The following is a 27,057-nucleotide window of genomic DNA, read 5'->3' on the forward strand; positions in this document are numbered from 1 at the left end:
AAGAATTTTCACTACCTTGGATGGTTGAAGGTTATTTTAATGTCATCTTACGGGATAAAGAAAAAATTGGGGGACTGCCTGTTTATTCCTAGGAATATGAAGATTTTGCTTATTATATTAATTCATGTGAGTTGTATGACATTAATTTCTCTGGGAATCCTTTTACTTGGTGGAATGGAAGGGTAAAGGCTAGGCAGGTTGTTGCTAATCATTTGTTTCATTATATCGTTGGTAGTAGTGATTTACAATATCTAACTAAAATTGGCTTAGATCATGCCCCATTATTTCTAACTTATAGGTCTAGCAATCTGACTATTGCTAAGCCTTTTAAGTTTTTGAAGTTTTAGACTAAAAGTGAGGATTTCAAGTAGGTTGTTCAACAAAGTTGAGTGGCAGACAACTCTGCTGACATTTTTATTCAGTTGAAGCAAAAGCAGAAGAGCACTAAATTGGCTTTATCCAAATGGATTAAAGAAAAATTTGGAGATATTTTCAAGAATTTAATCATTAGAGAAGAAATTGTGAAAATCAAGAAAGACCTATTTCAAGAATACCCTTCCCCTATTAATATAACAGTACTAAATCAAGCCCATGCAGAATTAAAACTTTATCTTCATTATGAGGAGGATTTTTTTAGACAAAAAGCTAGTGTTCAATGGTTTGCTAAAGGTGATAGGAACACAAAGTTTTTTCGTAGTCTTGTAAGAGGTAGAAGAAAGAGGATTGCTTTGAGAAGAATGTTGAAAGAGGATGGTTCTTGGAAACAAACTGGTGCTGAAATTGCAGAAGAGGGTGTTTGCTTTTCTAAAAAGCAATTTTCTGGTGGAAGTATTTCTGATGATTTATCTTTATTACAGCATGTACTTCCTCATATTACTTCAACAGATAATGAGTCTATTAATGCTATGCCAAATGCAGAAGAGGTAAAAAGAGTGGTCTTTGAACTTAATGTTGAGAGCTCTTGTGCTCCTAATGATTTTTCTAGTTGCTTTTATCAGTCTTGTTGGGACATAGTAGGCCCTGACATTATTAAAGTTATTCATGATATCTTTCGGGGTGCTACTTTACCCAAATTCATTACTCATACAAATTTTATTTATTACCTAAATGGGGTTGATAGTTTAACAACGTAATCAAAGACACGACTTCCAATTCAGGTGTCAACGATCACGTGCAGTAATATAACCCAACGGAATGGGTTGGGGTAGAGTCCCAAGGGAGTGGTAGCAAGAATTAATAGAAAAGTAAAACTATGTTCTAATCAATCATAGCTATAGACATTAATGAGTAAAAACATAATAAGTTCAAGAAATGACACGAATGTCAATTATCAAATGGGGGATTTGTATTCAACTAATGAACAAAAATAGTAAAAAATATAAAGATACAAGATAGGGAGACGGGATTCTTGGGATGTGATAGGAATATGGGATAAAATATACTATTGGGTAAACACTATTGATAGTAAATCGCTGAATATTTGTAACTAGGCTAGGCTTTAGTGGGGGTAAATTCTCTCTCAAGTAACTTACCCCGAATCAACTCGATTTCTCTCGAACACCGATTTGCAGCATTTAAGCACAGCCTCCGCCTTAGCCTATTCACTCTCTCAAGCTGAATGTGTGGGAGAAAGTCGAGGATTCACTCTCTCGAGCTGAACCCACAACGACCCAATAACCATCAACTATCAATTTAGTAGTCTTAGTTTTAAAACCTCTCTTGAGCAAGCCAAAAACACTAAGATGAAATCGTATTTGCAACTACAATCCCATTAAGTTCAAACACAACTACTAAACGAAATCACATTTAAATAGCAAATATACTTACAATAAGCAATACCCAACAGGAAATTTAACCCATATTCACAAAATCACACCCCAAGAATTGGGGATTTAGCTAGACATGAAAAAGAGATAGAAATCAATACCAACAAGTGTTTCCATCAAGTGGGTACGATAAAAAATGTCTTTAAACACGTCTAGGATAAAGATTCTTAGATACCCACTTCCAATTTCTTGAAGTTGAAAACCTTCAAAACTTTCAAGTTCAAGAACAATGTCTCCCAAAAAAAACTCTAAGAACTAAAAATTGAAAATATTCTAAGTCTCAGTAATATTCTCTACAACTTGATACTAAGCTACAGAATTAAATGAGTATTTATAGTTTCTGAAAATTTGTGTTGCGAAGGACCACTCGGTGCAGTTAGTCGGGATCACCGATACACTCGGAGATCCGCCCTTTGGTCTGGTTCATCGCCTTTCAGCTTTTGCCTTCAGCATCTTCGCGTTTTGATTCATTAGGTAACAGGGAACTACTTCATGGAACTACTCGGCGATGCGCCGACTGATCCCTTTCCTCGCAGACTTGATCTTTTCCTTCAGGGCTCAGCACACTGGAACATTAGGCGAGATTTGAGGCCTTTCGGCAAATCGCCTAATGGATTAGGCGATCTTCAAGCCGTCTTTTCTTCCTTCTTTTAGCCGCTTTGTTCCTTTTTGCTCGATAACATCCATGCTTTGTCTCTCAAGTCAAATACCTAAAACTTAAGGATTTACATCAGATATTGAGACAAAATATGCATTTGAGGACATTACTTCAATCAAAATATAGCCCTAAATGAGTCCAAATTGTGGACTCATCAGGGGTGCGGTGAATTCCTTTTCTACTCTTAAACCAATTAGCTTGAGTAACGTTCTTTTAAAAAATCATTTCTAAGCTTATTCATGATAGATCGGAAGGCTTTCTCCCAAGGTTGATTGCCTAGAATCAATCTGGTTTTGTTAAGGGTAGAAATATTTCAGAAAATGTGCTTTTAGCTCAATAAATTATTTCTGATATTAGATTGAGGGGTAAACCTGATAATGTGGTTATTAAATTGGATATGGCCAAGGCTTATGATAGAGTTGACTGGAATTTCTTGTTTAAAGTCCTAGAAAGGATGGGGTTCTTATGTGACTGTAAGATTTGGAGGGTTGTTGCTAATAATTGGAACTTTGTACTAATTAATGGGCAAGCACATGAATTTTTTCATCCTTCCATGGGAGTGAAGCAAGGAGACCCTTTATTTCCTGCTCTTTTTATCTTGACTGCTAGGGTTTTATCTCCATCTCTAAATAGGTTGTTAGAAAGAGCTCATTTTAAGACCTATGGACTACGTAAGTGGAGTGAACAATTGAATCGTCTGGCATATGCAGATGATACAATTATCTTTACAGCAACAAATAGAAGATCTTTACAGCTAATTATGGAAACCTTGACATTATATGAAACATCAATTTGGTCAACTTATTAATAAGGACAAGAGTTTTTACTATATGTCCAGCAAAGCAGCACAGACTTTTGTTCAGGTTCAGTTGAGGTAGATTCTTCCTCTCTTAGCTTAATCATTTTTGCCATGTATTTGGGCTGTCCCATTGGGCATGGTAAGAAGAAGAAGGTACACTTTTCAAACTTGATCAAGAAAATTCAGAATAAGCTCCAACTATGGAAAGGGAAGATTCTGTCTTTTGGGGGGGAAATGGTTTTGATAAATCATGTGTTGCAAAGTATGCCTATATACCTTTTATCTGCTATTAACCATCTCCTTGATCTCTTCTTTTTATTATTAGCTAGATTTGGCATTTTTAGCCATGCCTTCGATCAAATTGAGCTTCCTAGTCTACATTTTTCTTTCTTCCTTTTCCCCCACAATAGTGATATTTCTTTATTACTTCTCTTGGCTAATGGAAAAACAAAATTCCTTAATTTTACCCTACCTGACACCATCCATCTCCAAACAGTAAATGTGTTTTCCTTTCTTCAATAATATAAGGTAAGCTTTTAAAGGTAACACATCCTCCGTATAAATATATACATAAATATTCCCCGACTGGTGCATTTCATACTAAAAAGAGATATGAAATAAAAGAAAATTAAAAATTAAAAAAAGAATAACATTTGGTTGTTTTGTCAATTGAAATTCTATGGCTAACTCCATGTGAAATATTTTGGCAGAGGGTGTACGTGAACTTCATCCAAATAATTCGGGTTAAATTTCAGTTGTTTGCCAACCACTGAACGTTGACCTCAGCATTTAAACCATTTTGTGGATGTTTGCCTCAAAAATATCTCATGGAGTGCTAATGTCATGCGTATTTGTGGATCACCATTAGTGTTTCTTCAAGGATATTTCAGTTGCTCTTTTTATGTCAGAAATACTCAATGATTGAATGTTCCACAACCTTGGTGTTTGTTGTACAAAAGAACCGACGCAGCTTCACCGTGTAATATCATCGCACCAAGTGCAATCACCACAAGAGTATTGTGACATTACGTCCACAAGTTGTTTTGATGAGTCGTCTAGAGGAACAATTTAATCATTAGCCATACCTCTTCGAAAATATATCTGGGAGATCCAGAGTGGTCAAAATAATCTGTTTCCACATGGAACCATTGCCAAGGAGAAGCTATTGCTTTTCCCAACTGCCCATGCATCATGATTCAGAAATGAATTTAGAAAACAAATAATAACACTAGAGTATTTCATCAAATAGCTCAATGACCTACGATGGAAACCTTGCCAATAAGATCACAGAAAACCATACCCTCTTCGCCTGTCATCATTAAGCTGTCCTGTATCACCAAGTAGCCAAAGGAGACTTCCTGCAAGTAAGAAGTTGCTTCATTTGCTGGCTTTGTCATTTGCATCGTCCCATAGGACTAATACAACAAAGCTGCAAACAGAGAACCTCGAGAAACCCACAATTATTACTTACAGATTCTCAATATTGGATTACAGCCATTCAAATAACAAGCAGGCAATGTAGCATCTGCAAATGGAATAGGCACTTCGGATGCAAATTTTGTACAAAAGAAACAAGCAACTTCTCCATCTTCAGCGTGGGACCTAGCATCCGTTGGCTTTTCTTAGATATCTAGTGCACTCAAAATGGCACATAAAAAAGCCAACTATGTCACAATTTAACAAAGCAGAGAAATTGAAGTCAAATTATTCCAACACATCGGCCCAGTAGGCCTGCCTTAAACTAGATCTACTTTATCCAGAACTTTGATAAACACCAGGATATACAAGATTCCAAATGTTTTTTAAAGAGAATCAACATTTGATAATTGAAAAAATAAAAAACTGAATAATAAACATCAACAAGTGTAACAGCAAATAATCAGTTACAACCATTATATTAGCCTATTGTTTGATCCCAAACAGAAGCATTCTAATGTACACAACTGCTACATAAACCTCACCAACTGAAAATGGGTATCCAGACAATCAAGCTCTGATTTCCAGGTACAAAAGAAGACCAACAAATTTACACATGCAGTTACTCCAATACTGCAACTTCTTGGTCTACTCTCCAATAGTTTGCATCATTGTACTCTTTTATTCCTACCCCACCATCATCTGTACTCTCTTTTTCAGGACTCTTAGGAGCAATGCTCTTTTTCAATGGAGCAGCCTCCCCAACGATCCCCTCCTTAAGAGCATGTTCCATTGCCTTTTCAGTACCCTCTAATTCTACACCAACAAATTCAACATCCTCTTCAAACATAGAAGGAACAGCAGCTGCTTTCTGACTAGACTCAGATCCAGGTGAACTTTTGCTGGAATCTGGAGAGGTTGAGACACCATTTTGAATAGATTCTTCACTACCACCGGAAGTGGAACTTACCAAAGGAGTTGCTGCTTCCACTGAATTCGCCAGATGGCCACTAGAGTTACTGGGATCTTCAAATGGGTTCACATTGGATCTACCAACTTGAAAGTCGGAAGCATTGCCCCATGCTGCCCATTCAGGCATAGGCCTGTCTCCAAAGGGGTCGTCATTGTCTGTTGTCTCAAAGCGAAAGAAACCCATGTCATCTGACGGACCTGCTTTCTCATTTTGTTGATTGAAGCTACCACCATTAACAGAATTCGATCCACCAAATCCACTATAGGTATTTGAACTAGAAGTGGGTGCTCCATCTGTAGAGTTTTTGCTCTCAGCCAATCCATCCTCCTCTCCAACTACCACCTCATCATCACTATTGCTATTCCCACCATTTGATGTTCCATTAAGGTTGATCTCTTCCATTGCCTCTGTAGGTGAGGTGTTCATAGGTGCATCACCAAGTCTATCATCTTGAAAAGCAAACCAGTTTGAGTTTGTGAACAAACTACTGCAGAACAGGAAAAAAAGAATACAGAACTGTCACACACAAGCAGTATAAAGTCTATATAGTAAAAATAGATGCTATGACCTTGCCTGTGTCACTAGTTGCCATATTTTAGCACACTCAAAGGAACCAAAGAAACACAAGGGCATGCATTTCCTTTTGTGTGTGTGTGAGTGGGTGGGTGAAGGCCTGAAGGGGAAGGGGGAAGGAATCTTCTCTCTCCCCATCCTCCTTCATTTTCTTGCATTTAAAATCTAAGGGTGTTTGTTTGGAGAGAATTTATTTTCAGTTGCCTACACCCAATTATAGTGCAGAAAACACGTGCTGTATTGACATCTGCACACAGCTAAAGCTAATCCTTTAAAACTACAGAGCTGCACACTCACCTCCCCTGATCATCTCCCAATCGGAGGGATGATATCACAACTTCAGCAGACTCATCATCAAAGTAAACATCCTACATGGCATGACCATAAACTGTGAGAGCATAGAGGCTTATGATAACATCAAGAAAAAGATTGACAGACCTTTAAAAATATTCAAAAGTAATGTCAATCACAGAATAAAAGCACTACCTCATCATCTCGTTCACGAGCTGTATGACCCTGTAAACAAGTAATGAAGACCATGAATGAATTGACAAATGTGTAACCATAACTCAACTGCAACCCACAGCCCAAAATCAGGGTTTCATGCACAGGTCCCAGAGTTGTATTTATCTTCTCTTCTGCTTACAGAACAGCTCCCAACCCCACACCTCTAAGCTTCTTCCCCGAAAAAAGAAAAGAAAAGCTGAGAAATTAACACTGCTCTAAATGCACTAGGCAAACCCTTACCTCTTCAGCATCATCATTGTCATATATGGTGTATCTGAATGCTTGGCTAAGATTATTGGCTAAAGCTGCGACATCATAATCTCTGTCATGAACATCTTCCTCATCACTGTCCCTCATCCGATCATGTAATGCAGTCGGCCGGCTGCTCATATTTAGAAAACTCATCATGATCTCTATTCCAGTAGTTGATACAGGGATCAACAAGGGCAGTAAAGAGGAAGACGCAGAAGGGAAGTAAACTGGAACATTTTCACTTCTTTTGCCTACCAAAAGAACTAAACATAACCACCTCTCATTCTCCACTTCTTTGAAAATTTGTGACATTTATGTTTATACTACTCAGAGGAGCTATCCTCGACTATCTGATTAAATGATTTTATTAGAAGCTTTTTTTGGTTGAACATGTGATTTTCACTATAAGCTTTTCGTCTAATTAATAAGGACACTTCTTGTCACTACTAGAAACGGACATGACTGCGGCATCCAAAAGCACATGGTTACAGTTAGTTCTCCTGCTTTCCCACCCACCACTTATTTTTGCTCACAGGGACAACAATAATATGTAGAGTACTAGTCTGTTAATACTTCTCTCTGTTTACTTCTCCAATTTTTTTACAACTCTGGTTCCTTCTCCATTTTATCATTCCACCAGGTTAGGGGGGAGTTGAGATATATGCAAATGGCATGGTTTAGCTACGATAAGCTTTATTGAAGAACACTAACACTATAAAAAGGTATAGCTGATGTAATTGTTCCACTTACATAAGGTCTGGTGTTTGTCCGGGGTTAGAACTTGCATGTCCATATATTTGAGAACCACTTTAAAATCAAGAAACCCTAATTTGCCTTGAAAGACGAATTATTTAGAAGTGGTATGAACTGGACCTAATAGAGCAGAATGGACAAAGGGAATTCTATAGCCGACCCTAGATAATTTGGGATCAGGACATATTTGATTGATAGACTAACATTAGAGATGATATAATATTGGTGATCAGTTACACAATTAAAAAAAGAGGCAAAACTTACCCACAAGCCCATCGGTAGACATTTTCGATTGTATTACGCTCTTGTAATACAGTAGTTTGCCAATCGCTCCATTCCATATTTTTCTGGTGTAAAGAAAACAGACTAGCATGTGAGGATGCATTTAGCACAAAATCTGCTGCCATTAATAGCTATTATATAGAATGTCATCAGGCAGAACCTTTCACCAACTTCTTCTACTCAATCAATATGATGAGCCAAAACAATAACAAAGGATCTAATGAGATACTCCACAATCATAATAATGATTTTATTAACAAAGTGATTTCACATAATGACAAGGAACGTGACACTTGAAGATCAACTAAAAAGTTTAATCACCCCACACAGTAAAATCAGTGGCAGTGCACTCTTCCCAACAACTATAAACAAGCTAAAAGATCAATTTCATATCAAAGACAACTTTTGAAGCATGATGGCTAGGTAACCGTATTTTGAAATTAATTGCCAACGTCCATCCTAAAATCTTTTAAAGATGTGGAGAAGCAGTGTTCAGGAAAGCGAGTAAGGTTTCAGTGTACTCTTTCCTTCCAGTACTTTTTCTCTTTTCTTTCTTCTTCATACTGGTGCAGTGGCACTGCTAGATTTTCTTCCTTTTTTTTACTCTTTTCATTACTCTGTTTTCCTTTGCCCTGTATAGCTTTGATTGTTTAAATTATATGTTGCTGAATTTGTTTTCCTCAGTGATTATTAGATATATATTGCTGAATTGTTTTGTTCCTTAACAATGACTAAATGTTGTTGAATTTTTTCTTAATAATGAAAAAAAATATAACGTTGATTATTTTTCTTAAATCTTATCCGCGATTAAACATGGCTGACTCGGCATGAAAATATGGGGGACAAAGTTAGTAAGACCAATTGGACAACAATTGTATGTCTGTTGTGTGACAAGATAACTAAAGGGGAACCTTTATTTAGTTTATGAATTTTTGCTTATATATTTTTTTCTGTTTATTTTGGTCTTTTTTCTTTTAAATTGTGCTTCACTTCAATGAAGTGAGCGCTTCGCTTAAAGTGGGACCTTGTCGCTTTTTACCGCTTTGCGCTCCCCTAAACACTGTGGAGAAGAGCATATTCTTAGAGACATAAACATAAGAAGTCTTTATCCCTTTCTTATGATAGTGGTGTTCAGGCCAGCTTTGCGCACCTCGACATTTCCCCGCTTAACTGTTACCTTCAATCTCACAGATACCGGCAACCTGTATTTTGCCCCACTAGAATTTGAACATGAGATCTCATGATTCTGCTACCACTTCATTGACCACTAGGCCACACCCAAGGGTGCTACAAATTCTAACAATTAGGGGTTGTTTGGTATGAGAGTGGGATAGACAAAGTTATCCCACCATACATATTAAATAAATTATCTCATCATTGTAGTACAAATGGTAGGATAAACAATTCGGGACTAACTTATACCTATGTAGCTTGGACTCTCCAGAGTTGATGCCGCACCCGTGTCGATCCTCCAAAAATACACTACTTTTGGAGGATCAGACATGCACCCGTCATCATTTTTAAAGAGTCCAAGCAGCATAGACTAATACCTCTAACCAAACGCATGATAAAATAATCTTGCATTCTATCCCTTATCCCTCGTACCAAATGACACCCCTTAAAGTTTCAAAAGCATTGAACAATTATTCAGAGAAAAAAATTCAAAATCTAATTGAACAATTTTGGTCAATGTGCTCATAAGCAGTTCATCATCGTTTAAAGCACATCAAGCAACTAAGCACAAAGCTGTCACACACCTCGATATGTGCTTGAATGTAGTTGTCATTCTTTCCCAACTGAACAAGTTTGTTAGAAATCCGTGTTATATGTCCTATGTTGCCCACTCGGGGTGCTCGTTTTCCAGAGTTAGCAAAAGTAGGCTGCATCAATCAAAAAATACCATTAAAAACATTTCAAGATATTAAGTGCAGGGGTTCCCATTTAACATATTTCTTATCTTGGAGAGAATAGGATGGAATAATTGGAAGGGAAAAAAAAACGGAAGGCACCAAGATATTTAAAACCTAAAACATAATAGAAAGTAAATCAGCTATTCACAAATATCAACCTGTTTTTCATCACTAGAAATTGTAGACTGTTTATCCGTTTGAAGTATCTTCCCAATCAAATCACACTCTTCAAAAAGATGGTCAACAATTATTTTGTTTTTGTTTTCCATGCAGGAGATTAATATACTCTCCACGTGATGATGTAAAGCATTATTGTAAGGGTACCTGTACAGCAATTAAGTATTTTGTTAGAACGTCAAAGAAGTAGTAAGAAAGTCACCCAACACAAAACCAATGGTTTTTGGTGCCTAAACCAGCCATTGAGTTCCAGAATCCATGAGCATTGACAAAAATCTTACTCAAAAAAGAGATCCAGGACTCTTTCAATTGCCCCCGAGCTAATCAACTCTTTCTCTGCAGCTTCATTGCCAGCTCTCAGTAGCACGGAAATGAATTCCACAATCTACAATAATGAAGCAAACCACAAAGATACAAAGATTAAGAGATCCAGGTGAGATAGTCAACTCAACTATTTAGCAGTCAAATGTAATTACACTTAAAATGCTGAACATATTTTCATAGTAACACTCTTTTCTAAGCTTCTATTCCACTGACTAAATGCTCATAAATATTTTTCAACAAATCCACCAAATAAAACAAGACAAGCTATCAAGCTATTTACAATTCATTCAAAATACAAACATGAAACAACTTAGTCCATTCTAGCTTTGAAAATCCCTTCGGAGTAACACCAATCAACCTATAATAACCAAAAATTGAAATTAAAGAAAGATCAGCTCACTCAATTTCAAGAACATACACAATACAAACCTTCAAGCGATGCTTCCCTAGAGGTGGTCTGAGTTCACCATATGTCGTAGGTAGAATCTTCTCATCAGAGGTCACATTCAACAGTTTGACCAAGTCACCTGTGACAAAATGGGCCACAATTGTGAAACATCTCTAAGGTGAGCTTCAAGGGGGCAGTAAACACATCAGCTGTATCATGAACGAAAGGGTTTTTTTTTCTTTCTTGTGATTGCTGTGTGTTTTCATGCTTTACTACTGCCCATTCTCTTAGAAGATCTATACTGATCTCTCGAGAGTAGAAACATATAACAATTCAAAATCATATAAGCTTTTGCAAAAAGAAACTTACCGAGTTTAGGCAGCATTGCACCAATAGTGTCAGGACTGACATGCACGGGTGACTCGTAAACATGCTGACTCCGGAAGGAATACATCATAAATGATGGGATTGATCTTTTTGAATCCAACAGAGATATGCAGACAGTCAAAGAATTGACAAGGGCAGACTTTGAGTGTGAATCTTCAAGGGCATGACCAAAAATCCTTGCTACAAAGCTACATGTGAAGAAAGTTGAGTATTTATCAGTCAAAGTTTACCATCACTAGAAAAAGAACACCAGGAAAACAACCCGCTTTCCAGTAAAGTATCAACTGAAACCCCAATACCTTGGGCTAGATAGTTTTGTAGCCAGAGGCGATGGTGTGTTTCTGGTTATTGCACATAGCGTCTCTGCTGCATTAGCATGTACTTCAGGAGGACTCTGGACAATAAAACAGTACATAAGAAATGATAAATCACCTCATTTAAATGGATAGCTAATTCTTGCTAGGTATTTAAGAAACGCTTCTTGGGTAATTAGAACTACTACTACAAGCATGGGTGAAATATTTTTTTCAAAATATGTACAACATGAGTCGAATTGGTTAAGGATGGAAACCCATTTTGGTTATAATGCTGGGCCAGATGACTCTCAATGTCAAAATTCCAAAAATAACTTCTATGTCCTATTTCATATGAATGTGTTGTCAAAGGCGCACTTAATCGCTGAAGCGAGGCTCAAAATGTGTTGAGCGCTTCGCCTCGCTTAATGTGCACTTCGATGTCGTCATCAAGGTTCTAAGGCATACTTTTCGTTGCCAATGAGCCTCTTCTGGAGAGGCAAGACAAAACAATTGATATTTTACGGTACCATAATATTTTTTTTCAATTTCTTTGTTAATATATTTATCATTCATTCTAATAATTATTAGCCTTGGACTAAACATATATATTTGTATGTTTTCTTCCATTGCGCCTTTTTTCATTAAAACCCACGCTTTATTTGCGCTTAAAGCCTCCACGGACTTTAGAGCTTTTCTGCACTTTTTGCTTTTGATAACACTGATTGATAATGGATTAAGATGTTCCATATGAGAATGCCATTTAGTTATGTTGTTATGTGTGTAGGATAAAACGAGCTTGATGCAGGACAAAAACAGATGAAATCAAGAATAAAAATGGAAGAAAGTAAACTGAGCAATTGCGCAATCATGCAGGAAGGACTACAGAGCTGGAGCGCGCAGTTAAGGCAAACACCCTAAACAAAGTGCTTGATCAAGTGTGCACTCGAGTCCCATGTGTGTAAAGCACCCACTTCTTCTGATGGGATTTTTAACACGGGGTTAATTGCAAAAGTTTCTTTGGATACCCCTTACCTATATAAGTCCTACAAACTAGTGGTTTATGACAACTTCCAAACTAAAGAGTTATTTTCCTCAATAGTACTCAACAAGATTTATATTGAACAATTTTTAAACCAATCCAATGGAGACAATATCTTTCTATACTATCTTTGACGTAGAACGAGCTTATTTATATAGTTGTGTTCTACACTTCCCAAAGCATGAGTGCACAATCATATATCGTTATCCTTATTCAAAATGAATGTGGTACCCCGACAACTTGTAAACGTCAACCAGAACACATATATCGAAGGAATACTAATGAAAAGTAGCAGATAAGCAAATTACAGGAAGCCTTTGTAACTTACAGAAGGGGACAGTTTATCTACGATCATTTCTAAAAGATTGCTTTCAGCCAACCATTGCATCACATCTGTCGTGTTAGGGTACATTTGATCATCGGCACCTACAAGTCGGACCAAAACCTATAAAGAAACAGTTCATCAGAGGAATGTCTTGTCTTCACCAGATCAATTCTCAAAATTGACTATATATCACAATCATACACAGGTTGTGGTAGATGAAAAACACAACTGAAATACTAACCTCCATTATGGATGTTATACCAATCAAATCCACCATCTGGCGGAAAACATCATGGTGCACCTGTAAGAAAATCAAAATGATCTGGAATATAACAAATTCTTTTTTGAAAAAGCTGGAATATAACAAATTCTTTTGGAGGGGGGGAGAGGGGAAGACGAAAAACGAAAAAACATGTGCACGTTGTTAAGAAGGACTATTAAGCTTTAAATCAATATCCTCTCTAAGCTTGCTAAGTGGAGGATTAGACAAGGTCTCCTTGTATTATTAACCCACTTCATGTAAACTTGGAGAAAGGAATGTTCATGATTGGGTTTGGGATAAAACCAAACCAATTTAGTCGGTTTTTAAAATTACTAAGACCAAACCAAATATAATTCATATCCATCGGTTTGGTAGTTGTTTTGGTTTGATTTTTAAGAAACATAATGATACTTCTCTCTTTTATTTTTTCCTACAATTAGAAAAGAATTTTCCTATCATTTTCCAACTCAAAATCTGTTATTAACCTTTTATTGTGTTGGCTATAATTTTAGTAGATTATGGAGAAATTTTCTTAATATCTATTAGCTTAAATCAAGTGAATAAAGTTGATAAGAAATACAAAAAAAAAATATAAAGGTAGTCTTATAGTTGTTTCTTTGAACAAATGACCTTGGATTCATGACTTGCTTCAAATAAATGAGCTAAGGTGTAAAGTTCATTAGAGATGAAGTGGTGGAAGCTAATACCATCATGCATATGGTGGTCAGTGTGGAAGGAAAGAAATGGGAGATGTTTTGAAGATAGATCTAATTCCATTCACAAAGTAAAATGGGATTGTTTGGTATCTTTACTTTTTTGGTGTAAACAACTCTGCATAGAAGATGTAGATCAAATTATAGAATTAATAGGGAGCTTGTAATTTCGCTTAGGGCTGTAAATTTTGAAGGTGGCCAGCATGTCCTTAATGCTGAAGAATACAACTTTACCAATGTTCAAAAAAAAAAAAATGAATAACATTTCATAAAAAATTATACAAAATATTTAAAATTATTTATAAAAAATAATATATTGTAGATATATAATTATCAATTGTGTATATAGCTTCTCAGTTTGGTTCGGTCTTTTATTCAGTTTGTTTCTGATAAAGCCAAACCAAATATTATTGATTTTTTAAAACTTAAATCCAACCAAACCAAAACCAAATAAAAATTGATTTAGTTAATCAGTTTAGTTTGGTTTTCCATTTAGATCGGTTTTTCACCAAACCATTAAAACCCCTACTTGGAGAAACCTTTCTTCCAAGAAGTGGCTCCATGCAATTATTTCATAGACAACTAGAGCAAGTTTTTGTCTCTTAACCCTCCTTGCACCACCACCCACCACATCTAAATAGATATGCAGAAGTTTAGTGACATCAGGATTTTTACTTGTCTAACAAATTTAAGTATAACTCAAGAAATCATTATGGAGTTCACTAAGCTCATCAAATTTTTTTCCTTGTGAACAGTTATTTTTGGGACAAGTAAACCAACAGTTACTATTACAGATCAGAGTGCAGCTTTTTTTTACATCTCTTCTTCTTTTTTGTTTCTTTTTTTTTTGATAACCGAGAAATCCATCTGTGACCCGCCCTTTGGACCAATCACAGCCTTCTAAACTTGGTGGATAATGTACCCGCCCTTCTCCACTTAAATACCGGGCTTCGCTTTGCATGGTGTGGGGCTTGAACCTACGACCTAAGCCACAAATCCTCCACCTTTTGCCGCTTGAGCTAGTCCTTGGGGGCTACATCTCTTCTTTTATAAACTTATAGTTACTATTTCAGATCAGAGTGCCTCCTAATTAAACTTTTCAACAAGGGTGAAGACGCAAGCATGAGCTGCCTAACAATAGAATCCTGACAGGGCTGGGTAAAGCACAAGCCAGAAAATGTTATCGTCCCTGCCTCCAGGTTGTTTGCAGGATACAGAGAAAAACGCACAGATCATAGATATGAAGGTCATGAGTGGCAGGGTCTTTAATAGAGACAGGTCAGCATAAAAGACGCAAGAACCATGAGAGGAAGCGATGAAGAGACAAAGGAGCCAACTCAAATTTGCAGAGAGAATGACCCTATACTAACTATCCTTCCCCAAAAGAAGGGGAACCCGGCCTTGAGAGGACTCAAACAATCGTTGATACCAAGGGAAGACAAGACCGGAATAATTGGTAGTCTCAGAAAGGAAACTAGGGTATTTCACAGTGCAATTGGGTGGCTCCATAAATGCAGATTAGACAGTTACGGTAATGGGGAAAGCAAAGAGTTTGTTGTTTGTTGGAGAAGGCAGAGAGTTTTATCTCTAGAGGCACAGACAAGAAATAGAAGCAGCACAAAGAAGAGGACTAACACATAGTGAACTTAACAAACTTAGGGTGCAAATCAAGAAAAGATGATTTTACATTTCCCAAAATAAAAATCTTCTGCCTAATTTTATATCAAAAGATAATATGACAATAGAAAAGAATGATGCTAGAGAACATCAAGTAAGCATCTCACAGAACGAATTAAAATGGCATGACCACAATAAATATACATAACTTGTTTTTTGATAAATAAATACGTATACACTTTTATAAAAGATTAAAATAGCTACCAAATGAAAATTGCATTGGAATGTAAAAGCAAACATGAAACAAACGAAAATGTGTGGCTTTCTAAGGTTGAACTGGTTTTAGAGAGAGGAACTACAAAAGATTCTTCGTTGTCTTGCAAAAAAAAGGAACTTCTGGAAACTTCGAAAAATGGACCAATTCTTTTTACATCTAATCTACCAGCGTTGAAGAAATCAGTTTACTTTCTTTCAACCACAAATTATAAATTTATGATTTGTTGGACACTAACTTGAAAATTAGATGAAAAATTACCATAAGGAGCACAGAGTAGCTAAGCAATTTATAATACCATGGTGTAAATATTAGATTATATTTAGTTAGGAGGTGGAGTAAGATATTTTCTGGTTAACCTTCTTGTTAACCAAAAATGTTGGGGTTAGCTTTGACCTTAGGAATTGAGTATTTGAGTTAATGATGAATGTAAAACCATAACTCAAGCCAATCTTTGTGGTCTCATTTCAAATTGCTGCTTGGTTTAAAAAAAAAGTTTCTTCAGCACTGTCATAATATATCAGCATAGACTGGACAAAATATACCTTCATATCATACTACAATTTTTTCAACAAAATCCTTTTATTGACAAAATATAACATCTTGCTTATTTTTTCAGAAACAGAGACCCAAAATTTTAACAATATGAAGCAGCAAATATTAGTCGTCTGCAAGAATGGATCTGTGGTATGCTACCTGAACATAGTTCATGAGGGGAACAGTCTTCCGCAGCATGAGGCATATCACAACCTGTAATTCAGTAGGAATACACAAATGAACTTGCTTTAACCAAACAGTATTTCAAATTTCAAAAAGGACAAAGGAATCTTGTACACATGAAGCTTGTGAATGAATGATTTCATACCTTACTAAAATACCCAGCAAGCAACACACTATGCGGACAACTTGGTTCCAAGAAGGAAAATAGTAACTTCATGAGCTGCGCCAAGATGATAAAAAGGATTGAACTCTCGGGCAAAACAATTTCTTCTCTGAAACTAAAATGTAAATAGCTTTTTTTTATATTTCAATTTTAAAATTAAAATGTAACAACTGCATCTAGTGAATTGCCGTACCTCTTCTTCTTCCACTAGAGTCTTAAGGATAACATCAATTTCACAGGTGAATATTTCACTGGCAAGGAAAGGAAACCTATGGTGCAAGACATTAATTAGAAACAATAAGTTGCAGTGATAATACCTAACATCTAAAATTAGAAACATACAATTGTGCAACAACAATTATTCAAATAATTAAGGCTTTCCCATGATAACTTACTTAAACTTCCGTTTGCTATCGGCATCCTCAGAAGGCTCATCAACAATGTAGTGCAGCAACTGCTCAATCTGGGATCTATCTCTCAAACTGAAACCTCAAAATCATAGAACTATCTCAATAAACATTGGGATATTAAGTGGTATCAATACTGAATGGTGTAATTATTACTTCTTCCCTAGAACTATATGTCAATTGATAGTTAAACTGAAACAATTAGCGGAAGCATATGCATGATAAGAGAAAGGCGTTTTTATAAGGTAAAGAGGGATTTAAAAAATTAAAACTCCAAGAATGTTTACAAATTTATGAGACGGCTGTTCAAAGCTTTGCATTCTTGAATTATCTCTTCTTCATCGAGAAGCTCTTCCAATGTAAAATTTTCCTTGTCTAATACTGCTTCAACCTGAAAAACCGAGGGAAAAAAAGTTTCAAAATCTGGCAATATCTAAATTTGAGAGGAAAACAAAAGGAAAATGGAAAGTATCAGACTTATTGTAACAACATAATGAACAGAAATTATCAGACATCTAACACAAAATATAGAATAGCCAACTTACAATGAAATTCAATGAAGATGTTTAAAAGGGGTCAAGCTAAAAAATAAAATCATACATTGAAGGACATCAAAGTATTTGAAAATCACATTATGAATTATGGTAGGGTCCTGCAAGTCGGTGATTTTTTTTTTGAAACTGTTAAGGTTGAATTCTTCAGCATACAGTATGCTGGCTACCTCCAAAAAGGGATAATTACAGATTTCCTATCAAATCTATAATCTGGTCTATATCATCTATACAAAGCTGTTTACACCAAAAAAGTAGAGATACTATACAATTCCATTTAACTTTGTGGATGGAATTGGATCTATCTTCAAAACATCTTCCATTTCTTTCTTTCCAGACTGACCACCATACACATGATGGTATTAGCTTCCACCATCTCTTTTGACTCTTACTGCCTCCCCTCCTAATCCAGCAACTCAGCAGCTCAACAGATCTGATGTATGTTCTGGTATTGTCCAGTTCATGCTTGTGATGTTGAGAAACAAGTTCCAAATTTGAGCAGTACAATGCAGGAAGAGATGGTTATTTGTTTCCCCTGTCAAGTTGCACAAAAAACACCTAGGAACCAGTTGTCTGCCTTTCTTTTGTAGAACTTCTTCTGTTAAACATGCTCTCTTTATCACTAACCAGGTGAAACACTTTACTTTTGTAGGAATGTCACTCTTCCAAAAGTAGTTCCAATTATATTTTGGGGCCCCTGTCATCCCCATTAGTCCTCTTTTGTAGGCATTGTTGACTGAGAAGACTCCATCCTTGCTATGTTTCCACAGGATCTTGTCTGTTGCTGTTGTAGTTATAATCATTCCAGCTAGTTTTTCCAGTAGCGCTGCCACCCTCTCCACCTCAGAGTCATTAAGTAGTCTTCTTAAAGATATGTCCCATCCCTATTCTGTCCAACAATCACTCACTCTAGCATCAGGGTTCTCACAGATTTGTTTGGAAAAAGTTCTCTAAGAGAGGGTTAGTCTATCCAACCATCTTTCCAAAATTTAGTTTGTTTCCATTACCCACCTTAATATACACATTTCCTTCCATTTGTGGCCATAGGTTCCTGATTGTCCTCCATACCCCCACCCCATATGGTTCAGAGGTGATTTTTGTACACCAGGAATTTAGTTCTCCATATTTTGCTACTATAACCTCCTTCCAGAGAGCTGCATCTTCCTCAGTGTATCTCCACAGCCTTTTCATCAAAAGGCTTTCATTTTGCAGCCTCAAATTTCTGATCCATAGCCATAGTCGGTGATGACTATTGTTGTGACGAAAAATCAATAATCTGAAGATACTCCATAGTAATCCATGCATAAAAATTTCCAGAACTACTCTATACCCAAAAACACTCATGAATTGCACAGGTCCTATGCTCAGTCTTCAAGATGATAAACAGAGAACTTAAGCTTTCATTTAATAAACATGCACACGCAAAGAAACAGGTTCAACAGACAAATGAAACATTACCTTATTAAAATTCAATTATCAGTTTTTTGGGATGAAAAAGTAAAGAGTTTATTAATGATTACCAAGAAGGTACTTATAAGAGAACATCAGAAAAGATTTTTTCCTTCTACATTGAAGGAATTCCACAGATTCAATAAAGAGGCTATGTAATATCCAACACTCTTCCTACACCACAAATAAAGACTCTTACAGCATCTCAATTTCTTTTTTCTCATTAAGACCACAATTGTTTCTATCTAGCCAAGTATTCCAGAAAACGCAAGTAGGAACTGCATTTCAATGGTACCTGCTGCCCCAAGCAAATGTTTGTGTATACCTGAAGCATAAAAGCATTATACTTCCTCGCATAACACATTGGACTCCAAAAAATACTCAGAAAGAAACATTGATCAGTTATTAAGGCTCGGTACTAAATAATATTGTCAATTAGTATTAAGATAGGAGACAAATTCTCTTTGATCGAATAATTCCAACACCAGTAAGCCCGCCACACTGTCCTCTAAGCAATTAATTTCGGCCATCAAAAGGCATATATCAGGACTCCAGTTTCATTTCTCAAATCGCAAAACATAAACAAAGCAAATAACATTACCCAATGAAGCCAAACTCAAGCTAATTACCAGCAATTAATTAAAATAAGCACCAAAAGTAACAGCACAGAATATATCATAAGCAAATTACATGATCCAATTAAGGCAATTAATTCAACAGAGTAAATTTAAATCAAACAGGCACAGACACAGTAAATTCCCCCAATGTATCAATGAACAGAAAACATGAAGTCCTAACACATAATACACTGTCTGCGAACTTAAGCCACACATCATGCAAAAAAAAAAAAAAATGAATCCAAAAACTCACAAACGTTTCGAAATTCAATCTCTACAAATTACACTTGCTCATTCAATTGATAAATACAAGGACAATAGCATTAAATGGACCGAGTGACCTACCGGTGAACAAGCAGAAAGAGATGTGAGCTTCCAAAACATATTGAAAACAGATCTGTAAACCCTAGAAGTGAATCGAGAAAAAAAAGAAGAGATTGGAGATGGTGATAAGCAAGAAAAGTAGAAAACCCTAACTTTTGAGATCAGAAGAAAGCGAAGCCGTACAGGTGGAAAAGAGGAGAAGAGAGGTGAGGGTTTTCTAATTCTAATTCTAATAAATTCTAATAAAACTAAAAATGTTTTATGTTGCTGGGAGATATGAGGACGGGAAAGTACAAATTTTGAGGTTCGAAATGTGTACGAAAATCGGAAAGGGGAAAAAATGATGAGTAGGATAAGCAAATCGAGAGAGGGGCAAAAAGGAGATAAAATCATGCAAAATATTACCCCTCTCAAAGGATTGTCATTGTTACAAATCCATTTAACGGTGGATGTTCTCTTAATCTATCTCTAACGTAATATATTTATTTATTATATTAATTAAATATTGTACTAATATATTTTTATCAAATATTGTAAAAGGATGTCTTGTATATATATTCTATAAAAGGGTAGTCTTCACCCTTGTGAGAGTCCGGAATCGAAATAAGCCACAAAAAAAATAAAGTGATCAAAATAAGTCATTATTCTACTAAGTAACTAAAATAGGCTTAGTGGAAGTAAATATGCCGTTTTATGCAATATTTCAAACATTTTATGTTAGTCTACGTGTATATTTTAATATATAACGGAACTATTTTTTACACCTTGTAAAACGAAACTATTTTTACACCTTGTAAAACGGAACTATTTTTTACACCTTGTAAAACGGAACTATTTCTTACACTTTGTAAAGTGTAAGTTTTTCTTACACTTTGTAAAGTGGAACTATTTCTTACACTTTATAAAGTGGAAGAAAAAATTATGTTTTACAAAGAAGAATATTTTTCACGTTTTGCATTAAATTGTATCTTTTTATGAAGCTTTTGCAGTGTTTGTCAAAATTATATTGATTTGACATATCATAAAAATGGAAAAAATTATTACGTTATGTATTTAATTTTTTTATTCTGAAAACTCCTTCAAGCTCCATTTAAGGACGTTCAAACAAACATAGCACCTTCAACATCTTTTGTCTTATATTTTTCTTCATTTCAATCTCAAAAAGATGTCTTCTAAACTAAAAGTTAGAGTTTTGATTGATTGGGATGGCGAAATTATACATGACGAAAATACCGTTTATTATAATTGTCCTCCCAAACACAATGCTAAATATTCAATTAATGTCTAATATCATAAATTTCTTTCATCAATTTATAAAAGAATGGGTATAAATAGTACTGATTATAATTTGATCATAGTCGAAAAATACCCTACTTCATTTTTATCACAAGGACAAGTAAATTTTGGAGAGTGGATTATCTATAATGACGAATCGTTGACCGACTTTTTGAGGGTTCCAAATGACTACATAGATCAAATCAAGTTAACAATACTTGAAATCTATGTTAGGAAGGAGCCTAAAACTAGTCAACAATTTTCTCCTTTATCGGTCGATGTTCATTCCGATTAGAAAATCGTAATAGCGTTGATGGATTTCCAATAACTCAATCTACTGATTTTTCTAACATGACTCATTATCAAAATATTCTTACCTGTCGATATGATTTTGATTTGAACGAACTATCAATGAAAGTAACCGATAATGCTCAATAATTATATTTCGACTATTATTTGTTGATTTTGTTAATTATTTATTAGTTTATATTATTTATTATTCCTATTATTATTATTATTATTATTATTATTATTATTATATATTTTGTAGTGGTTTACCTCAGCAAGAGAGGAATATTGCTCCAAGTTATGGACTAGATAATTATTTTAGTCAGTCCTCACAATTTGAAATGACGAAAAATGTTGGGACATCCTCAAATTTTCATGTCTCACCTACTTTTGATGCAAATGATTATCGGTATGTCCAGCACGTGATTTTTTTATTTAAGTAAGTTAATTGCATGAGGCAAATATTTACATTTTTTTACACATATAGGGAAAATATCACACAAGATGAGTCCATTGATCCTGTGAATATCGATGATCGTGACCTTCCAAATTACGGCTCACCTTTAGGTAGTTATAGTGATGATTTGCCTAATGCTGAGAAATCAGGAGATAATATTTCATTTGAGGCATCATCTAGTGATGATGATTTTTTTATGCCCAACCGGTCACCAAGACCAATATCCATGAGTCTTTTTTGTAATCATGAAATTCCTTATCTTGATCATCTCCCAGATAGTCCAGATATCTTTAGCGATACACATGATGAATATACATCATAACGTACGTGGTGTGAACCGCAAGATTTCATGAATGGTGTTATTTATATTGAAAAGGGCATGTTATTCAATTCAAAGAATCACTTGCAAAGAGTAGTTAAGCTTCTACATTTAAAGATAGCAAGGGAGTACTCTGTTATTAAATCGACAAAGAAATCATGGAGACTTGTTTTGCAAGTGTATAGAACAAGGATGTCGATTTAGGCTGACTTCTTTTAATGATAAACATACTAACATGTGGAAAGTTGGAAGATACTTTACCTTCTAAAAAAAAAAGTTGGAAGATACTTTAAAGAACATACATGTGATATGGTACGTGTCGCGATGGACATTTCAACTTGGCTATTGAGATGATTGTTTTTATCCTCCGTACTGATACAGAAAAAACGCCAAGGTACTATTTTATCCTTAGATGATTTTTCTTTAAAAAGAAAATATTAATTTTTTTATTTGATAATTAATATTATTTTTACTTTTTAGGTTTCCCATCAAAGACTGCCAAACAACCGTTCTTAAAGCATATGGCATTTCGATAAGCAAAAGAAAAGCATATCTTGATCGCAAGCGTAATTTTGAAAAAGTCTATAGTACTTGGGAGGGTTCTTTTGCCAAATTGTCGAGGTTCAGAGAAGCTTTGAAACACTTCAATCCTGGAACAATAGTTGAATGGAAAATAGAGTGGCGTGTCGATGTCATTAAAGATGTATTCAACTATGTGTTTTAGACTTTTAAATCATAGATTGATGGGTTTGTGTTTTATCGTCCTATTATATCGATCGATGGAACACATGTCTATGAAAAATATGATATCAAGTTGTTGATTGCGATTGCAACGAATGGTAACAACTCAATATTACCTTTGGCATTTGCAATAGTTACGAATGAGAGCATGAAGACATGGACTTTATTTTTGGATCATTTACACTTGCACATTGTCAAGGGTCGTAGAGGTGTAGCATTGATATCAGATAGGCATCACGAAATACTCTAATCCCTGTATAATTCTCCAAATTGACAAGCCCCATTTGGGTTTCATCATTTTTGTTTAAGACATTTGAAGGCCAATTTTTTTAAAAAAATTCAAAAATGTCACTTTGAACAACCTTTTATGGGTAGCTGCAAATCACTGTCAGGAGAAGAAGTTTTTGGAAAAAATGGAGATGATCAAGGAGATTAATGCGAAAGTGTATGTGTGGTTAATGAAGAACGATCTTGACAAATGGACATTGCACAAAGATGGAGGTAGGAGATGGGGCATGCTGACAACAAACAGTTCTGAGTCATTCAATGGTCTGCTTAAGTCAACCAGGGGCCTACCAGTTACTACAATGGTAAGACTCACTTACAATCAAATTGTGAACCGTTATGTTACAAGATCAAAATTTGTTAATCAGCTAGTATAACAAAAGCAACCATGGATGCCTAAACCATTCAAGGATTTTGAGGAAAATCGAAAAAAGTCACAGCGTCACACACTCATCAACTATCACCAACACAGGGAAAACATATTTGAGGTGCAGATACATATGCATCATGGCTATGGTGGTAATAAGCACATTGTAAATGCATCGCAAGGAATATGTCAATGTGGTAAATGACAATCATACCACATTCCATGTTCTCATGCAATAAAGGGATTTGACCAAATTGGGTATCAAGCATGGGAGCATATGGCACCAGAATTCAGCATGCGTAACTACAAAAAAACCTACTTCGAATAATTCAATCCACTCGGCGGTGAAAAGTTTTGGCCCGTAGTCCCTTTATTATGATAGCAAATAAAAAATATTTACGAAAAGTGGGCGTAAATAAAACCACTCGTGTACATAATGAGATGGAGGTTTCCGCAAGTACACTCACTCGCAAGTGCTCAACGTGCAAACAAATAGGCCATGATAGACACAATTGTCCATCACGAGCTCGAAACGCATCATATGGTGGTAGTAGTTAAAGAAAGATGTGTAACTGTGTTAATTTATTCCTGTATCATTTTATATGCAAATTTTTATTCATACTTTTGGTCATCCTCGAGTCATATTTTTTCATTAACTTTAAAAAAAAAATACATACACAAAAATAATAACAGTATATACAAAAATATGAACATACATGAATTTTTCATTCACTTTTCCTCAAAAAAAAATACATACACAAAAATAATAACTATATATAATTAAAATAATAATACTATGCATCCTAAAAAAAAATACATACACAAAAATAATAATAATATGTTCCACTACACTTTCTTGAAATTCGTAGAATATCTCGCGGCCTAAGTCTCGCATATCCATCCTCATCTTCATTATCCCTCTTCCTCTTCTAGGCCGGAAGATTCTTTATGTTCACATTCTTTACAATTCTTTTAACAATCTTTTTTCTTTCGAGTGTTTGAGGCATATTATCCCCTAGCATAATAAAAGTAACATCTGGAGATGAGAGTGGTGACGAAGTGGTCTGCAAAATCAACGACAAAATCAAAGTGAAAACATAACAAAATCTTTACAGATGTGCAAAAATTATATCATTAACTAATACTTCATATGGATGCTCCTTGAACTCGTAAAATGGATAAAATCAAACTCAATTCAGTTTAGCAATTGGGTTGAACATAGGGCATATGATTCACACTTTTCTACTGAAAGTTTGATGAAGGAAATTCTTTCATTTACTTATGCTTTTCATTTTTGGAAGAAAAAAGGAGGGGGTAAAGAGTTAAGGCTGGAATCAGAAAAGGTCAAAAAACGTTGATTTTCTATTTTAAACAAATACCAAGCAAAAGAAAGCATAGTTATAGCATGACACATTAATTATTTATCTAGGTAATCTAGGCGAATGAGAAAAGACAGGTAAGGAATTGGTGGAGAATTAGAATGTAAACTTGTGTCACATTGGGATCCTCAGTAAATGTCGAAATGACATCCTCCACGGTGGATAAAGGTCCCGTAGTATGAATCTAATAATTAAAAGTTAATTTAATATAAAATAAAAACATTAATAACTAATATAAATATTTTAAAATAAATAAACAATAAATAACATAAACCTGTGTCACATTGGAATCCTCAGTAAATGTCGGAACGATATCCTCCACGGTGGATGAAGGCCCCGTAGTATGAATCTAATAATTAAAAGTTAATTTAATATAAAATCAAATCTTTAATAACTAATATAAATATTTTAAAATAAATAAATAATAAATAACATAAACCTGTGTCACATCGGGATCCTCAGTAAATGTCGAAACGACATCCTCTATGATCGTCGTGGGGCTCTCATCCACGGTGGATGAAGGCCCCGTAGTATGACTCTAAAAAATAATTAAAAGTTAATTTAATATAAAATCAAAGCATTAAATACATAAATAATACGAACATGCGACTCAATCAGATCATCAAGCAGTCCTTCAAAAAAATCTTGAGTGTTATAAAAAGCAGTATCTTTGATGTCACAATGGGCAGTACCAGATGTGTCCTACAAAAATATATAAATAGTTTTTATTTATTTATTTTGAAATATTTATATTAGTTATTAATGTTTTAAGTTTATATTTAATTGTTAATGCTTACCGCCATATCAGGTATATAATCTCCAACACCTATAGCTAATCCATAGCGTTCGAGTCCTTCCACATCTCGAGACGGTCATGAATAAGGATCAAATGACATATCTAATAAATTCATGATGTCTGATGTGCCAAACCGATGGATAAGCAAATCATCGACCTCTACTCCCGTCTCTACCTCTATGTCTGGAGGAATAGATATACCACCGGTGCTACGTCCTAGAGCACGTCCTCGTGCTCTACCTTTGTGCCCCTCACGTTCCCGTCCTCGTCCATCTACACGTCCACGTATGGGTCCTCTCGAACGTACATGTTCAAACAAATGATCTCCCTCAAAAAATGGCTCTCTAAATTGTATTCCGGCCTCAAGCAGTGTATCCCTAACAATCTGAGATAACTCTTCACCATGTGAAGTTGAGGTTGTGTCTCTCTGCCACTGTAATGCAAGACTGTGCAACTTAAATAGTCCTTTGGACATTGCAATGCTAGTACCAGCGGAATGAACAAAGCATGATAGTACATCAACCTCTAATGCAAGCTTACCTATAAGCAACCTTCCATATTGCATGTACCACAATCTATACCCTGTCCTGCTAGTACCATCATTTACCTCAATCGCTAAACTCTGATGTCGATTACCCCAATCACGAAATGTAACGACTCGGAAAATGATAGAGTGAAACTAGAGCCTCACATGTGAGTTTGGAGTCGAGAATTTAATGNTCCAAGCCTCCTACGTTGATCATGCACGTGGTGGTTAGTTCCCCAACTAGGAATCACAGGTACATGTTGGGGAAAACCAAATTGACGCATCACTCTATCAGGCGCGTGCACCTCAACAATCTCTAGGCAAAGCATAGGCACGCATGCCATCCACAAAGGCTCATCGACCGTACAACAACGAGGCAGTGTATGTAAAATCTCATTATACGGTGTCCATAGAAACTATTTTTAAAATATAACAATTAGATAAAATCAACATTAACCGCTTAGTATAAAAATAAAATTATTATTGATTTACTTTTATATATAATTTTTATATTTTTTTAAAAAAAACTAGTAAAGAGTTGCAAAAATTATTAGATGCACCTGATCCTCCATTATGCGGTCTAGCTGGTCTCTAATCAGGATAAGAACATGATGTGACTCAGTATCCCTATCAATTTCATGC

General features: G+C 35.4%; 2 protein-coding genes across 7 annotated transcripts; both read right to left on the reverse strand.

Annotated features, from left to right (window-relative positions):
* Positions 1–5,109: 5,109 nt before the first annotated feature.
* LOC125874497 (uncharacterized) lies at positions 5,110–20,216 on the reverse strand. 6 transcript variants are annotated; one of them, XM_049555394.1, is made up of 19 exons: positions 20,004–20,216; positions 17,329–17,474; positions 17,030–17,116; positions 16,828–16,903; positions 16,617–16,691; positions 16,448–16,501; positions 13,127–13,186; positions 12,889–13,005; positions 11,525–11,619; positions 11,208–11,413; positions 10,880–10,977; positions 10,408–10,511; positions 10,108–10,273; positions 9,797–9,919; positions 8,022–8,104; positions 6,993–7,134; positions 6,732–6,761; positions 6,543–6,613; positions 5,110–6,156 (listed from the first exon to the last, which is right to left on the reverse strand). In XM_049555394.1, exons 1-19 carry the CDS (start codon positions 20,040–20,042, stop codon positions 5,322–5,324), a joined length of 2,607 nt encoding a protein of 868 aa, XP_049411351.1. In that variant the 5' UTR covers positions 20,043–20,216; the 3' UTR covers positions 5,110–5,321. The 6 variants fall into 6 exon arrangements, with proteins under 6 accessions (XP_049411351.1, XP_049411350.1, XP_049411353.1 ...); XM_049555393.1 differs by having other exon boundaries at positions 5,110–6,159; positions 20,004–20,215; XM_049555396.1 differs by having other exon boundaries at positions 17,329–17,432; positions 20,004–20,213.
* Positions 20,217–26,287: 6,071 nt separating this feature from the next.
* Positions 26,288–26,744, reverse strand: LOC125872053 (uncharacterized). The gene is made up of 3 exons (XM_049552721.1): positions 26,581–26,744; positions 26,430–26,539; positions 26,288–26,322 (listed from the first exon to the last, which is right to left on the reverse strand). Exons 1-3 carry the CDS (start codon positions 26,742–26,744, stop codon positions 26,288–26,290), a joined length of 309 nt encoding a protein of 102 aa, XP_049408678.1.
* Positions 26,745–27,057: the final 313 nt, after the last annotated feature.

The sequence above is a fragment of the Solanum stenotomum genome, chromosome 8 (assembly GCF_019186545.1).
Source record: "Solanum stenotomum isolate F172 chromosome 8, ASM1918654v1, whole genome shotgun sequence".
Classification (NCBI taxonomy): domain Eukaryota; kingdom Viridiplantae; phylum Streptophyta; class Magnoliopsida; order Solanales; family Solanaceae; genus Solanum; species Solanum stenotomum.

What these genes read in the sequence shown, in the direction of transcription:
- LOC125874497 (XM_049555393.1), bottom strand. Translation starts at nt 20,042, where the DNA reads ATGTTTTGGAAGCTCACATCTCTTTCTGCTTGTTCACCG. An exon ending in CTCTTTCTGCTTGTTCACCG is followed by an intron (nt 17,475 to 20,003) that starts GTAGGTCACTCG and finishes TCTCAAATTTAG; the next exon opens with ATATTGCCAGATTTTGAAAC. An exon ending in ACAATGATGATGCTGAAGAG is followed by an intron (nt 6,762 to 6,992) that starts GTAAGGGTTTGC and finishes ACTTGTTTACAG; the next exon opens with GGTCATACAGCTCGTGAACG.